At 48.4% G+C, this 15,549-nt stretch overlaps 1 protein-coding gene across 3 annotated transcripts in view; it reads right to left on the bottom strand.

Moving 5' to 3' along the window:
- Positions 1-15,549, bottom strand: part of CSMD3 (CUB and Sushi multiple domains 3) — a 594,298-nt gene that overhangs the window by 29,770 nt on the left and 548,979 nt on the right. For all 3 annotated transcript variants that reach the window (XM_053395417.1, XM_053395418.1, XM_053395419.1), the window contains 2 exons: positions 8,451-8,562; positions 7,292-7,471 (listed from right to left, as the gene is read on the bottom strand). In XM_053395417.1, coding sequence (XP_053251392.1) covers positions 7,292-7,471; positions 8,451-8,562 — 292 coding nt within the window. The remainder of the gene's footprint in view (positions 1-7,291; positions 7,472-8,450; positions 8,563-15,549) is intronic.

Raw genomic sequence — 15,549 nt, 5'->3', positions numbered from 1 at the left:
TTTTTCTGAACCTAACATTACACACTGCACCATACAATCATAAACTCTTAACAGGCAAATGTAATCACATAGACACATGCCTAAACCATGGTGGCCAGGTAACCAGGGGCGGAGGAAGGGGTGTGTGGTGGGTGCGGGTTGCCCCGGGTGTCACCACTGAGGGGGGTGACAAAATGCTGGGCAGTACTCACCGGGGGGCATGCAGTGGGCCCAAGCCACACATCTCTCCTGGAAGAGATACAGTGACTTGGGCGCACGCAGGTTCCACGCTGCCCAAATGGTCCACCCGCTGCCTCCCCCCCCCCAACTGTAGGGTGGCTGAGTGGGAGGAAACAGGCAGACTTTGGGGGCCCCGCAGTGCACCCCGCCCTTGCCCCGCCCTGCCACCGCTGACCAGGGGTAGCCAGTGTGGTATCTTCTAGACGTTGCTGAACTAAGATAGCTGGCTGATGAGAGCTGTAGTCAAATAACACTGGAGGCCATTAAACTGGCTACCCCAGTTAAAATGATTATCTAAACTGGTTACATGTTGTCAGAGGCTCAGGAGCAGAAGAGCAGGGGAGAGAGCAAATAGAGAGCGGAGGAGAGGAATCAGAGGGGAGCGTAGGGGAATATGACAGTGGACCGAGAGATTCCATGAGCTTCTCCAGCGAATCAGAAGATTCCCAGGAGGGGGCGCCTATGGTAAGGGCGAGGCGAATCCCAGAGGGGACGATCCATAAACAGGGAACCAGAGGGGAGTCCCAAAGGAGTAGCGGAGAAGTAGGGCCAGTTCCCCCACCAGAGCACAGTGGGGGAGAAGAGGCATGGGAGTCAGGACCAGCGTCTCCTCCATCGGGGAGTGGGGAGACGGAGGGAAGGGCAGGTCCAGCTAGCCTCCCCGAAAGGGGGAGCAGTGACACAAGTGTAACGGTCAGAAGGAAAGTGGGAGGCTGCGCGCGCGCGCCAAGTTCAAATGTGGAGGAGCGCGGGACAGCAGAAAACCCGGATTGGGAGCCAGGTCCTAAAGCCCGAAAGAGGGGGGAGGAGGAGTCGGGAGAATCAGCGTCAGAAGAATCTCGGAGGGCAGAGACTCCGACTAGCAGAAGGACCCAGAGAAAGAAGGAACAGAGGAAGAGGTGGAGTAAAGCTAGAATCTTAAGCTGGTGTCAGGGGGGCGGAGATTCAGATGGGACTTCTATGATCTGACGGATAGATGTAGCGTTGCGCGCTGCACGTCTGGAAATGAGACTGAACTTCAATAAAGACTTTTGAACTTGAGCAAGAAGCAGCGTTGGTCTTGTGTGAGCTGGGACCTTGGGCAGCGCTGACAGTAAGTCCCATCTCCAATAAAACTCTGCGAGCTCACGGAGATAGGCAAAGATGACGACTGAGGAAAAAGTCAAGCAATTGCAGGAAGCGGTGTCAACGCTCTACGCAGAATTAGCTGCGTCTAGGAAAAAAGAAGAAGACACAGCTGCGCTCTGCCAGGATCTGCAAGCCAGGTGGGACAAATGGGGAAAGGAGGGGCAGCTGGGAGCCAAGCCGGAGGGAGTTAGCCTCGGGAAAAGGGGGGCAAGCCTTGTGACCCATTTTGACGGGAACCTGCAGCAGTACCCTAACTTCAGAGCAGAAGTAGTCTTCGCGCTCAATTTGCTTCGGAAAGATTTTAGAGATGAGGAGGAGAAAGTGGGTTTCATAATCACTCATCTGCATGGGGAAGCTAAGTCGTGGCTGCGAACTTTGCTACGCGAAAATGACCCCGCCCTCAAAGATTCAAGCGCTTTTATTGGAGCCATGGACGCTTGCTTTAAATCAACGGTGGATGTGGATGTCGCTAGAAGGGAAATGCATGGATTGCGACAAGGGAGAGCGACGGTGCGCCAGTATCATTCCCGCTTTTTTGGGTTAGTAAATGTGCTGGGCTGGCAGAAGGACTCAGCTGCCGTCAGGGATCTGTTCTGGGAGGGGCTGAATGGAGCCGTTAAAGATGAACTGGCGAGGGGGGAGAGACCCCAAAATACAACAGAAGTAGTCCAAAGGGCGCTTGCAATTGGGGTGCGCCTGGAAGAACGCCCGTGGAGCAGGGAGGAGGGGCGAAGAGCAAACACGTCAGTTAGAACGACTCCCTTCCTACCCAGAGAGACAGAGCGCGCTCAGTCCACGCCTCCTCTCATAAGTGGAGAGGAGCCAATGGAAATCGGAGGTGCAAGGGCTCAGACAGCAAGCAGAGCCCAGACACCAGGAGCAGTCAAGGCGAAGGCTCCTAGAGGGAGCAGGAAGTGTTACATCTGCGACAGTGCACAGCACATGGCGAAAGAGTGTCCCCAGAGGCTCCAGAAGCACACTGCAGCCTCAGCAACTGTTAAAGGAGGAATTCAGCAGGGAGTTGAGCAGCAGGGAAAAGGCGACGCCTGGTTGGAGATGGAGGCTCTGGGGCTCAACCAGGCGAGTCAGTGAAACAGTCCCCAGAGATTTTGCAGCCCACAGACCCCCTCCCACCCAAACCAGTGGTGCAACTCACTGCATCGCTCCAGCTGCCCGATGGGCTCACCCTGGAGGTCCCTATTACCATTGACTCTGGTAGCAACGCAGACTTTGTAGGGTTGGACTTCGTCAAGCAGCATCGCATAGCACTCCTGCCAGCCACGATGCCCCTAAATGTTGTCACGGTAGATGGCAGGAAGATACTGGGAGGAGAGGTGGTACAGCAAACACCGCCTCTGGTGATGCAAATTGGAAACCACCGCGAAGTCATCAGTTTCAACGTCACCCACCTGTCGGACACGCCCATAGTGTTGGGCATGAGTTGGCTGGATAGGCACAGCCCGGCATTAGCGTGGTACCAGCGGCAATTGACCTTCTGCTCTTCCTACTGCGCAGCGCACTGCATCCAGACCTGCCAGGAAGGAGAGGGGCAAGAGGATGCACCGCAGCTACACCTAGGCATGGTGCAAGCGGTGCCCAACAAGTACAAGGACTTTTTGGAAGTCTTCTGCGAGAAGGAAGCAGACAAGCTGCCTCCCCACAGACCCTACGACTGCAAGATTGACCTCCTGCCAGGGGCGACGCTGCCAACTGGGAAACTGTACTCCATGTCTGAAGACGAAATGCAAGAACTCAGGGAGTTCATAGATCGCAATTTGAAGCGGGGATTCATCCGGGAATCCAAAGCAGTGGGGGGCAGTCCCGTGTTTTTCGTGAAGAAGAGAGACACGCCCGAACGGAGGCTCATAGTGGATTATAGAATCATCAATTCCAGGACAAAGCCCACAGCATTCCCCATGCCCAAAATTGACGACCTGCTCGCGACGGTGAGGAAGGGACGGATCTTCACCAAGTTGGATTTACGAGGGGCCTACAACCTTATACGCATGCGGGAGGGCGACGAGTGGAAGACAGCCATGTTTACGCCTTTAGGAACCTATGAATACAGAGTCATGCCGTTTGGTCTCCAAAATGGCTCCCATTGTTTCCAAGCTTTCATGCACCACGTGCTAGCGGGACTCCTCTACAAGAAGTGCGTCTGCTTTTTAGATGATATCCTGATCTTTTCGGACTCGCAGGAGGCGCACGAGGAGGACGTCAAGGAGGTCCTGCAGAGACTACGGGAGCACAGACTTTACGCCAAACTGGAGAAGTGCCAGTTCGACACGACAGAGGTGGATTTCCTGGGCTACAAGCTGTCCGACAAGGGACTTGCCATGGACAGCGCCAAGGTCCGCTCAGTGTTGGACTGGAAGAGCCCGCGCAACCGGAAGGAGGTCCAGAAGTTCGTCGGTTTCGCCAACTTTTATCGCAAGTTCATCAAGGGGTTCGCGAAGGAGACAGCGGCCATCACGGACACCCTCAGCTCCAAGAAGAAGAAGTTCACCTGGACGGACCAGGCGGAGCAGTCCTTTCGGAGGCTCAAGCGTCTCTTCGCGTCCGAAGAACAGCTGCTACACGTAAACCCCAGCAAACCGATGAGGGTTGAAACGGACGCCTCGGACAGAGCGGTGGGGGCGGTCCTGTTGCAGCAAGATCCGCAAGGGGACTGGAGACCGTGCGCATTCTACTCCAGGAAGCTCAGCACGTCGGAGCAGAACTACACCATCTGGGACAGGGAGTTGCTGGCCATTCATGCAGCTTTCAAGGCGTGGCGGCACTTCCTCGTCGGGGCCAGACACACGGTGCAGGTTCGCACGGACCACAAGAACCTGGAGTACTGGCGCACGGCGAAATTCCTGAACCAGAGACACATCCGCTGGGCGGAGTTCTTTGCAGATTTCGATTTCCGGATAGAATACATCCCGGGAGACAACAACGTCATGGCGGATGCGCTATCCAGGAAGCCGCAGTATCTCGAGGAAGCGGCACCGGCAGCGGCCAAACACATTTTCGCACCAGAGGTGTGGGCGTGCGCTTCAGCCGCAGTGGACCTGGACGCAGTCCGTCGTGCGCTACAGGCGGATTCGTTTGCGCAAACCAAGATGGAGGAGGTGCGAAACGGCACAGCGAGGGACGACGAGTTCCAGATACGCGACGGACTACTCCTCCGCAAAGGGGCTCTCTACGTACCGGGAGAAGACCTTCGCGCGAGAGTCTTGCAGCAGCTGCACGACGCGCCCAGCGCTGGGCACTTCGGCAAGGACAAGACGGCGGAATTAGTCACCAGGGACTTTTGGTGGCCCAAGGTGCGGGGAGAAGTTGCGGATTACGTTTCCAGGTGTGACACCTGCCAAAGGGCCAAGCCAGTACACAGGAAGCCGGCGGGTCTGCTGGAACCGCTGCAGACGCCGCTCGAACCATGGGAGAAAGTGGCCCTGGACTTTGTTACAGATCTGCCCAGTTCGCGCGGCAAAACAGCAGTACTCGTGGTCGTAGACCTCTTCACCAAAATGGCGCATTTCATTCCGTGCGCGAAGGTGGCCACAGCGGAACAGACCGCCAAGCTGTTCATAGACCACGTGTTCAAAGCTCACGGCCTGCCGCGGTCCATCCTGTCCGACCGGGGCCGCCAATTCATCTCGAACTTTTGGCAGAAGCTGCTGGGCATCCTGAACGTCAAGATCAACTTAGCGTCGGCACGACACCCGCAGACCAACGGACAAGCGGAGAGGGTCAACGCCATCATGCAGCAGTACCTGCGATGCTACGCCAATCAACAGCCCTCGACCTGGGTGGACTACCTACCGCTAGCCGAGTTTGCCTACAACAACACGAAGCACGGGTCTACAGGGGTGACACCGTTCTTCGCCAACAATGGGCGCCACCCCAGAACCTTCCCGGGGTTGGAGACCGAGGCAGAGGGGGAGCCACGGGGGGCAGAGCACTTAGCCGCAGAGTTACAGGAGGTCCATGAGCAACTCCGAAGGCACTTGGAACTCGCGAAACACGCCTACAAGATGCAGGCAGACAGGCACAGGAGGGTTGGGGAAGACATACAGGTAGGGGACTGGGTCTGGTTAGCAGCTCAGGCAGTGCCGGCCAGAACGCTAGCTAAGAGCAGCTGGGACCTTACCAGGTCGCGGCACAAATCAATCCAGTGGCCTACCGGTTGACACTCCCGGAGGGCTCCAGAATGCACCCAGTCTTTCACAGGTCAGTGCTCACGCCTTACAAGGCGCCCCACAGGTTTCAGGCGCCAGGGACCGCACCAGCTCCACGTAGCCCATCGCCAGCAGGGGAGGGACCACAGAGGGCGACGCCACTCAACGAGGTCACAGAGATTTTGGACTCCAGATGGGGGGAAGAGGGAGTTGAATATCTCCTCGCCAGGGAGGGTACTCCGGCCAGCGCCAACGAGTGGGTGCCGTGCTACGCCGTGGAGGAGCACTATCTCAAAGACGAGTTCCATTCGATCTTCCCACACAGACCCATGCCGGCGGAGTATTTTGACGACTGGCTTTTCACACCCACACTGTCAGCCAGCACGTTCCAAGGTTTCTCCTCAGATGAGGAGCCGACGCCGGGGATGAGCTCCCCGGAGGGGTCGCTCTCGGGGTTTGCCACGGACCGCTCCTATTGGTGGGACACTCAACCAGAAGTGGGGTGGAGCAGGGAACTGCTGAGGGGGCCCTTGCACACAGCCTCACCCGAGGGACCGGGGGGAGAGGAGGACATGGACGTGTGGGGGGAGGATCTTGGTTTTGAGCACGACAGCAGAGAAATGGAAGCAGAGGAAGTCGACGTCGACGAACCCATCGTGGGGGGGCCTGATCCCGCTGGACGGTTGCACACCAGGGAGAGAGAACGGAAGCCAGCACTCACACCCCCAGCGCTGGAGCACCTGGAACCCACACCCGAAGAGGGGGAGGGGGGAAGGGGGGGCTTCGAGGGGGGGATGGATGTCAGAGGCTCAGGAGCAGAAGAGCAGGGGAGAGAGCAAATAGAGAGCGGAGGAGAGGAATCAGAGGGGAGCGTAGGGGAATATGACAGTGGACCGAGAGATTCCATGAGCTTCTCCAGCGAATCAGAAGATTCCCAGGAGGGGGCGCCTATGGTAAGGGCGAGGCGAATCCCAGAGGGGACGATCCATAAACAGGGAACCAGAGGGGAGTCCCAAAGGAGTAGCGGAGAAGTAGGGCCAGTTCCCCCACCAGAGCACAGTGGGGGAGAAGAGGCATGGGAGTCAGGACCAGCGTCTCCTCCATCGGGGAGTGGGGAGACGGAGGGAAGGGCAGGTCCAGCTAGCCTCCCCGAAAGGGGGAGCAGTGACACAAGTGTAACGGTCAGAAGGAAAGTGGGAGGCTGCGCGCGCGCGCCAAGTTCAAATGTGGAGGAGCGCGGGACAGCAGAAAACCCGGATTGGGAGCCAGGTCCTAAAGCCCGAAAGAGGGGGGAGGAGGAGTCGGGAGAATCAGCGTCAGAAGAATCTCGGAGGGCAGAGACTCCGACTAGCAGAAGGACCCAGAGAAAGAAGGAACAGAGGAAGAGGTGGAGTAAAGCTAGAATCTTAAGCTGGTGTCAGGGGGGCGGAGATTCAGATGGGACTTCTATGATCTGACGGATAGATGTAGCGTTGCGCGCTGCACGTCTGGAAATGAGACTGAACTTCAATAAAGACTTTTGAACTTGAGCAAGAAGCAGCGTTGGTCTTGTGTGAGCTGGGACCTTGGGCAGCGCTGACACATGTGCAATGTGACATAATCACTGTGTGCATCCTCTGACCCCTTTCTCACACCACAGGTTGGCTGGGATGAGAAGATACGTGGCATGGAATATCAAATTACAAGGACTATAAAGAGAGACAGAGAGTGAGGGCAGTCTTCTGTCTCCCATCCTATCGAGTTCTGCCCTGAATAACTAAACAGGAGATGCAAGAAATTACCTTCGCATACAGGCACTTTCCCTGTCCAAGTGCCATCAGATCTGCAGACTCTGTGTTCCGAACCTCCAGCGAGAAAGAACCCTGGTTGGCAGTTGTATATCAGGGTATAACCAAGTGAGGGAAGATCCATCCCTGCAACATTCGTGTGAGCTGGCGATTCTGGCTGTTTGCAGTTGTGAGCTAAAAAGGAAGTCATAACTCATCACATATGTGACAAAACACAAGACAAAATATAAATCATAGTTCCCCATGTATGGATCTCCCTCCCAGACAAAATGAGATGTCCCCCCACACTGGCTATTTTTCGACAAAATGTCAAAACACACTCATTCCTCAAGGCTTTGGGGGGCGGGGTAAGAACTATGCTAAGCTGTTTACACTGCGGATATTAACTGATGCTTAAAAAAATAAAATAAAGACTATGGATTTTCTAAGTATTAAGATATATATTTTCTGCAGGGTCTTTTTTAAATGTTTTAAGCTGCCCTTGGCTCCTTTTGGGATGGTAAAAGAATAAATATGATAATATAAACTAACAGAAATAAACCATGGCATTGAAAGGCAGATATGATCAGTGCTTGAATTATACATGAAGAGGCAAGAGGACCCTTAACAAAAGCCACAAACTCCATCCTAAGACCCTCTAACCAAATCGTGCCCACTCCTGTAGCTTTCTAAAAACAGAAGCGAAGGTGGCTGACACAAAAGGAAAAGGGGGCTTGAACCTTCCTGCCTCGTGCCCCGATATAATGAGCAAAGGCACACAGGTCTGGAAGTGCTTCACCTTATTTTGAAATAGCCTGATTCATGATATTTACATTGTTACATCAGAGCTATATCATTAGGATTGTGGAAAACAAACCTTGATGCAGATAATGAGCCAGCAAAAGTCACTAGCAAAACACCCACTGAGATCAAGGACCAGAAGTCTGCCCTTGTATTCTTTTTAAATATGTTTATTACTTGGGGGTTTTTTTGGTTTTTTTTTGCCACCTCGGACTTCTTTTGGAGGCAGGGCAATATATCAAATCAATCAATCCATTTATTCCATGTACCACATTTAAACTAGAAATTACCAGGATGGCATCCAACATAACAACTTAAAACAATCCACTAAAACACACTGAATGCCACAAGAAGATATGTCTTATGGACTTACGTATGCATTCTGGCTGAATACCACTCCAGGTAAGATCAGGAAGACAGGTGCGTGTTGTAGAGCCTTGAATAAGGTAGCCTTTTCTGCAGTGAAACTGTACGACATTCCCCACCTATGAAAACATTATATTGATTTGGTCAAGACTAAATTAAATGGTGAATATGACACAAAATATCTCTACACCTTCCCCAGCTCTGATTTTAATAATACCTATTTCTTTTCAGATGTAACTGTGGGGTTTTTTTGCTACCCGCTGCACGAAGGGATCTATGAACAATGGGGATATTGCAATAAGATGACAGACAAAGTCTATACAGTCAACAATTTTTGGCTATTAGCATCTGAAAAGCCAAGTTCATTCAATAATTATTGGAACCATTATTGCTATTTGTTGCAAGCACTTAAGTAGCAGTATGAAAAACATTTTATTTCCTGGCCACACCCAACAAACAATTCTTAGTGCCTTCTGCTGCCAGGGACAACAGTGGCTTCAAATGACCTGTTAATTAAAGCTCATTCAACTGCGGATAGGTTTATCATATGGAAGCATTATTGCCCTTGAACGCAACAGATACTAGAAAATTAAAAGCGATGAATAACCGTTATGAAAGCTTCAGACAATCAGGCTGCAACGTGAGTATTTCAGTGACAGCATGAATTAACAATCTTCTGAAATGTCTCAAATTATACCTTTTCTCTAAGCTGGTTCTAGAATAACCACACACAAGTGGCTAGGCATAACGCAGAAAAGGGAGTAAGGGTATGTTTGGGGCACAGGAGCTCATAAGCACACAAAAGGGCAGCACAATGAATGCGAAGCTGTTGTTAATTTTCCAGTATTCATATTGCATTGTTTCTTTTCAGAATAAACACACCACGTAGCCAATCAGACTTCAATTTGCTCAGCTAATTGCAAATAAGTTTACGGTCATTTCAAATACCAGTATTTCAAGAGTAGCCTAGCATAGGTTTCATGTTCTGTTTTCTCTCAGGGCAGTAAAATGACTTGTAAAAATAAAAAAGCAGTTCCAACCCTCTTTCTCTTTTAGGTCTGCTAAAAGCTTTCCTTGCATGAGGGCAAGCTGAAGAATGCCCATAGTCTCTGTGACTGCTTGACTACACACAATATTGTTTTCCCCTTTTTGATAAACCCATTTCACAGGAACCCAAAAGGAGTCCCCCTATGTACACCTCTCTTGCCCCAGTTCCTATAAATATCAAGTGCTAATAAATATAAATATCAAGTGCTAATCCCCCATCTCCTTGGGATTCAGCCTATGTGCTGACATCACACACCTCCCGTGTCTCTTTTGACTGGATTGTTGCCCCACAACCATCTTTCAACGTGTTCCTGACACGCAACATAAAAGCATAATCCCCATCACGGCTTGGTTTTTTTCAGGCTTCCGGGGAGTTCTGCTGAACTACATACACAGATGCCGCTCTTTGCGTAAGCGTTGAACTTAAATAAGAAATTACATTCATGTAAGCCTTCTACCTTATAAGATTTGTTAGACTTTATTGCTTGCTTTATTTTTAATGCAGTTTCTGATTCATTCTGCTTCTGTAACTTGACTTATGTATTTTTGCATATATATTTTTTGGTGTGTATTTTTGTTGTTTGGAACTTTTGTCTTTTTACAAAACCTTAATAAATATCTTTTTTTAAAAAAAAAGAGAGGAAGCAAGTGAGCCCTTGTGACAGGACTACTAGAACACTGAGCAAAACCCACTGTCATGACATCAGAATTCTTCATTCCTGAAGACCCCACCTGCCCCCATTCTGCCAGAGAGTCATCCAGCAGAAGTTAATTGCCCAATTGCATGCCACCCAGTCACCCAATAAGACTCTAAGAGCTATACCAGATGGGGTGCTAACTGTCTTTACAATCATACAATGGTTTTTTGGGGGCTGTTGGTGGGTTAAATTAATAGAAGGGAATTGAATATTTTCCTTGCTCTTCGTGGGACTGGAAAAAAATGACGCCCACCCACTCACAGCTTTCAATAGCTCCAGGTGGAACATTCCCCTTTGTGACAATGGGTGTTTTCCTTCTGGGGCTATGAGCAGCTACAGAGTGAAGGATTTTCATCAGGACTGAGGCAGGTGAGGGGTAGATTAAAATTTCATCCCTTGCTTGCACTTAATTTTTTAGTTTTATGTTTTTAAAAATCTATCAAATCTGATTGCTAAAGGCAAGTTAAGCATCACATCTAGTTTTGCCCTAAAACTGATCCTAAAGCAAACCTATGTACATGTAACTGCCATTTAAAATATTCACAGAGGTTGCATTTACCTTTTGAAGGATGGCAATCACAGGCAGTGAAGTTCATTTTGGTATTCTCAATGTCAGTTTCCTGATCTGATTTTCTCACATTTAATCAATACGTCTTGCACAAAATTGTTCTAACACAGTTCACTGTTGGCTAAATCTGAGACAAGTTTCTGTTTTATTAAAACTAGACATCAGAATTTGTTTTGGGTTTTTTTTTTCTCATTGGTGAAACAAATGCTTTGTATGCAAAAGGTTTAAGGTTCCAATCATTATGTCTTCAATTTGACTGGGAAAACTTTAATGTTAAGGTAACCATGTTTACAGGAGCTGTATACAGCTCAGCAGTAGAGTACATGTTCTCCATGCTGAAGCTTTCAGCTTCAATTCCTGGTATCTCCAATTAAAACAGGGTGTTGGAAAAACGCCCGGGAAGGCCGCCACCTTCCCAAGACACCGAGGCGTCTCTCCGGTGGTCACCCTCTGGCTGTAAATCTTCCTCAATCCAGAGAGACCGGTAATAAGCGACCCCTCCCTCCTGAGAGGAGCACACTCGTCTTCCGGCATCCCATTGAAGAAGAAAGAGACAATCCGTAGCTCTAAACTACTTTATTTACATTGTCTATACACAGAGCTTCCATCCAGCATGTCTGCTGTCTCTGAGCAGCAGTACAGAAGAGCACACTTCACTCAGAAGCGAAAGTACCTTCTTACAGTACTGAGACCGAGCAGAGACTTCCTGTCTCATGCTTTCAGACACCATTGTGCTCTCAACAACCATTGTGCTGCTCCTCGCAGCTGGTGAGATAAAAATCCTAACAGAAAACCCACCTATTAAAACACACACACAAACTTTATCTCATTTGTGACTTCCCCCTTTCCCCACATTACTGAAGTTATAACTGATATAATACCACAAAACACACAATCTTGGACTGACGTTATGTATAAATCTCTCAATATTCCAGGTGTTTTATCAAAGCAAACGTAGTCATTGGTTACACTTGGAAGGGGAAGATGCAAATACACTAAACAAACTGAAAGCTGCAGCAAACTGCATGCTTCACCTCTGGAATTCATTTTATATATACTTGTAAATATATACATAAGAAGGCTTTGCAGCACTGTTTACAGTCTGCTGCAGTTCATCTTCCACTAAAAACTGTGGTTTTCATTTCATTGGCTGTGGCAAAATAGCATAACTTATGTAATTTACAATATTTATTACGTATATTAAGTTATTCCACCTCATTTTGTTATTCCACCCCACAAGGGATGCCTTATGCTTCCCTGACTGCCCTTTGTAAGTTCAGACTGAATGTCTGAACTGAAGAGGGCTATTGTCAGACAGGAAATAGGAAGGAGAAGAATACAGGAAAAGTAGAAGCCACAGAACAAAACAAAACAAGTAAAAGAAATGGGGGAACCCTTTCATTTCTGTTCTGTATCTAACATTGCACTTTTCTGTTGCTAAACAAACTCATCTTCCTGTGCTATCACTTTCCTACATTTCATAAGCCTTAAATTCACAGGAAAGAATGACTTTCTAAGTTGCTCCTTATCTCCATGCTGAGTTTCATACTGATATTCATAAAACTGACCCAAAAGCTAATAGAAGGCTACCACTAGTGTAATGGATCTATTTTTCTTTCTAAATTCAGATTGTGCCTTGGATCCTTTCAGGTTTAATAAAAAGGAAGTTGCTGAATTTACACACACGTACAGACACACACAAAAAATAAGTTGGGGGGAAAAGAATTGAGCTTAAAAGTATTGCATACGTGACAGATTTATCCAAATAAATCCAAGTTATTTCAGCTCAGTGCCGTGTTGTCCTGTAATGGCTTGTCGTCAGAGCGCTATAAACAATTTCCTATGTTACCAGCAGTACCTATACACAAATATTTCAAGCCCACAGTTCATTTCATGGAAGCAATTTGTTTTGGAAGCTCGCAGATGAAGTTGGTAAAATCTGACACCCAAAATATATTTTGCATTTGTACAATCTGTTCAGCGGTTCAGAAAATATCAACAGTACAACGAAGTGCTGGGCAGGTTGGCACAGATGCTAAATGCACAGAATTATTGTTCATGTTATGTTACAGGTTCATTTACATGCCTCAGATGAGATTCAAAGTAGGGCTAAAGGGGCATACATCTGAATGCATATCAGCAATTTTATTAGTATCCACATTGGTGACAATGGACAGCTACAGAAACAAATATCAGATGCAAAAACTGCTCAGACATGTGGAGTCATCCTCACCCCCCTCATCCCAGAGTTTTGTTTTCCTTTTAAAAAAATGTAGGCTGCAATTTCTAGCTGAAGACTAGTGTAGGACATCTTGGGGCTCGTACACCCTTTGCACTGGATTTTGTTCTGTATAAAATCCCTTTGCAGTGGGAAAGTACATACATACAAACACACACACACCTTTTCCCATTTGGGTGAAAAATTGCTTCGGGAAAAGTGTCGTCTAGTGGTGCCTTTACATACTTACGATCCTGTGGCTGTGTTTTATAAAAGAAAAGAAAAAAGGAGCAAGGAAAGAAACTAGGTATTGTTACGAATGCTGGCTAGATATTGCTGCCATACCTATGTCAGCCAAGTTGCTTGCTAATGCCATAAAATGGCTGGTAGATTTCTTCCATGAGCTAATGGTAGAGAAACAGATGGAAAGGTTTCTTGAGGGTTTTCAATGGAAGAGACCACTGAAATCTGCAAGGTGGTGCTCCCTCTCTCTTAGCTAAGGAGAGGAGGAGGATTTAAACTAAATGCCTGTATGGGGAAAACAACAGTCTGGGGAGGAGTGCAGTGGGGGGAGACAGAGAGAGAGAGAAACGAGGCAGCTGTGAGCTCTGTGTATCACTGCTTCCTCTACTTATGCTCTGTTTCAACCTTTCAAAAACTGGTATCCTCTACATGTTGTTGGCCTTAAACTCCCATCAGTCCCAAGCATCAGGGCCAACAGCCAGCTCTAGCAACATCTGAAGGGTACCAGATTGGTGAAAGCTTTGTCTATTTATATATTTGCAAGTTAAACCAAATATTACAAAAAATACCATGCCCCCAGTGAGCTCTTCTCCAAAACGAAGCCAAGCCCAGCAAGTGTGCCTGTGAAATTGTGGAGAAATCAGAACCATAGAGTATTAGAAATGAAATACATATATATACAGCATATGACTGGAAGTTTTGTAGAGTTTCACCCTAGGGACTTTATTCTGGAAATCTTCTAATATTAATCTTTGAAAGCAGGGAGATGCTTGTTTATTTCAGATATGAGGTCAGTGTCATTTCTTTTGCAGAAGTCTGGAAGGCTTTGGAACAGTTAAACTTGTGTATGAGGATGGGTGGGGGAATATAGTTAAATTAAAACATAGGGGGTCAATGGTTTCCGGTGCTATTGATTACAACTGAGCAGGGATAAAAACATAATAAGAACCCTGTTGGGTCTGGGCAATTGTTATAGATTTGTTCTATCATTATAGATTGGGGGCGGGGGCTAAACCCTAGAAATTAATAAATGTGGGATTTTGATTATTTGGGGTGTGAAGTGAGGAATACCAGCTGCAGAATTATTCGTGGGACAACCTTTGCAAAATGACCTGGCCAAGCTAGGGCCATTAAGAAACCATACAGGGCCATTGAGAGCTATTGGCAGTGCAAGAGAACTGCCCCCCCCCCGCCCTGAGGTGTGAACAGAGACTAGGGGGTTGGAAGGTTGCCAAGGTTGGAAGGGTGTGAGGTGACAGGCAAAGTGAATCTTGAGCAAGGGTTGTTGGGAAGAAGAAGGGGAAAGACAGACTGGGATCCATCTTGGGCAGGATGGCTGAAGGCTGGCAGCATGGCTGAAGGCTGGCAGCACTGCTATGGGGGACAAGCTCCTCTTGAAATGACCATGCCATAAGATCTGGATTCCCTCCATGCAGGCTGTAGGTGTAAATAGTTGAATAAACCATATTTCTTTAAGCTACAACATTTTCTACTGTCTCTCGATTCTGCAAAGGAACACTGACCCTGGGGGAGTGCCTGCAAGCCCATGGACTCTTGCTACTGCTTGGCATAGAGAGCACCCAACTTTTGTAACAGTATGTTTGCACAGTGGCAAACCAGATGCCTATGGGAAGCCCATGAGTAAGACCTGAGCACAAGAACACTCTCCCCTTTTGTGGTCTATAGAAGAAGAAGAGTTTGGATTTGATATCCCGCCTTTCACTCCCTTTAAGGAGTCTCAAAGCGGCTAACATTCTTCTTTCCCTTCCTCCCCCACAACAAACACTCTGTGAGGTGAGTGGGGCCGAGAGACTTCAAAGAAGTGTGACTGGCCCAAGGTCACCCAGCAGATGCATGTGGAGGAGCGGAGACATGAACCCGGTTCACCAGATTACGAGTCTGCCGCTCTTAACCACTACACCACACTGGCTCCCTAGCAACTGGCATTCAGAAGCAGTGTGCCTTTGACCATGGAGGCAGAACATAGTATCTCACCCAGACCTGCTTCTTTAAAAATAGAAGCTCCTGATCCTTTGTGGCTGTGGAGAAAAGCTTGAAAATATATGGGTCATCTTTGCTCAATTCCCAAAGCTCTGAATCTCCTTTACTGCCTTGCAAAGCTCCTTTCTCTTCTCCCTTGGCTACTATATCTTTCCTACTGTATTTACTGAATATCTATCCCTACTATTCATCCCTTTCATTTCCTCCAGGCTCAGCACTACTGTCTTCTTCACTCTTTCAAGTTGCTTCCTACAAATTCTGCCAGAAGGCTTTTTTAAGTGGCAGATGCGCTTACAGTACAATTTCATGCATGTTTATTTGGAAAGTAAGT

The sequence above is a fragment of the Podarcis raffonei genome, chromosome 7 (genome assembly GCF_027172205.1).
Source record: "Podarcis raffonei isolate rPodRaf1 chromosome 7, rPodRaf1.pri, whole genome shotgun sequence".
Taxonomy (NCBI): Eukaryota; Metazoa; Chordata; class Lepidosauria; order Squamata; family Lacertidae; genus Podarcis; species Podarcis raffonei.
Note: the sequence above shows the minus strand (reverse complement) of the source record. Positions and strands in the feature narration are given on the sequence as shown.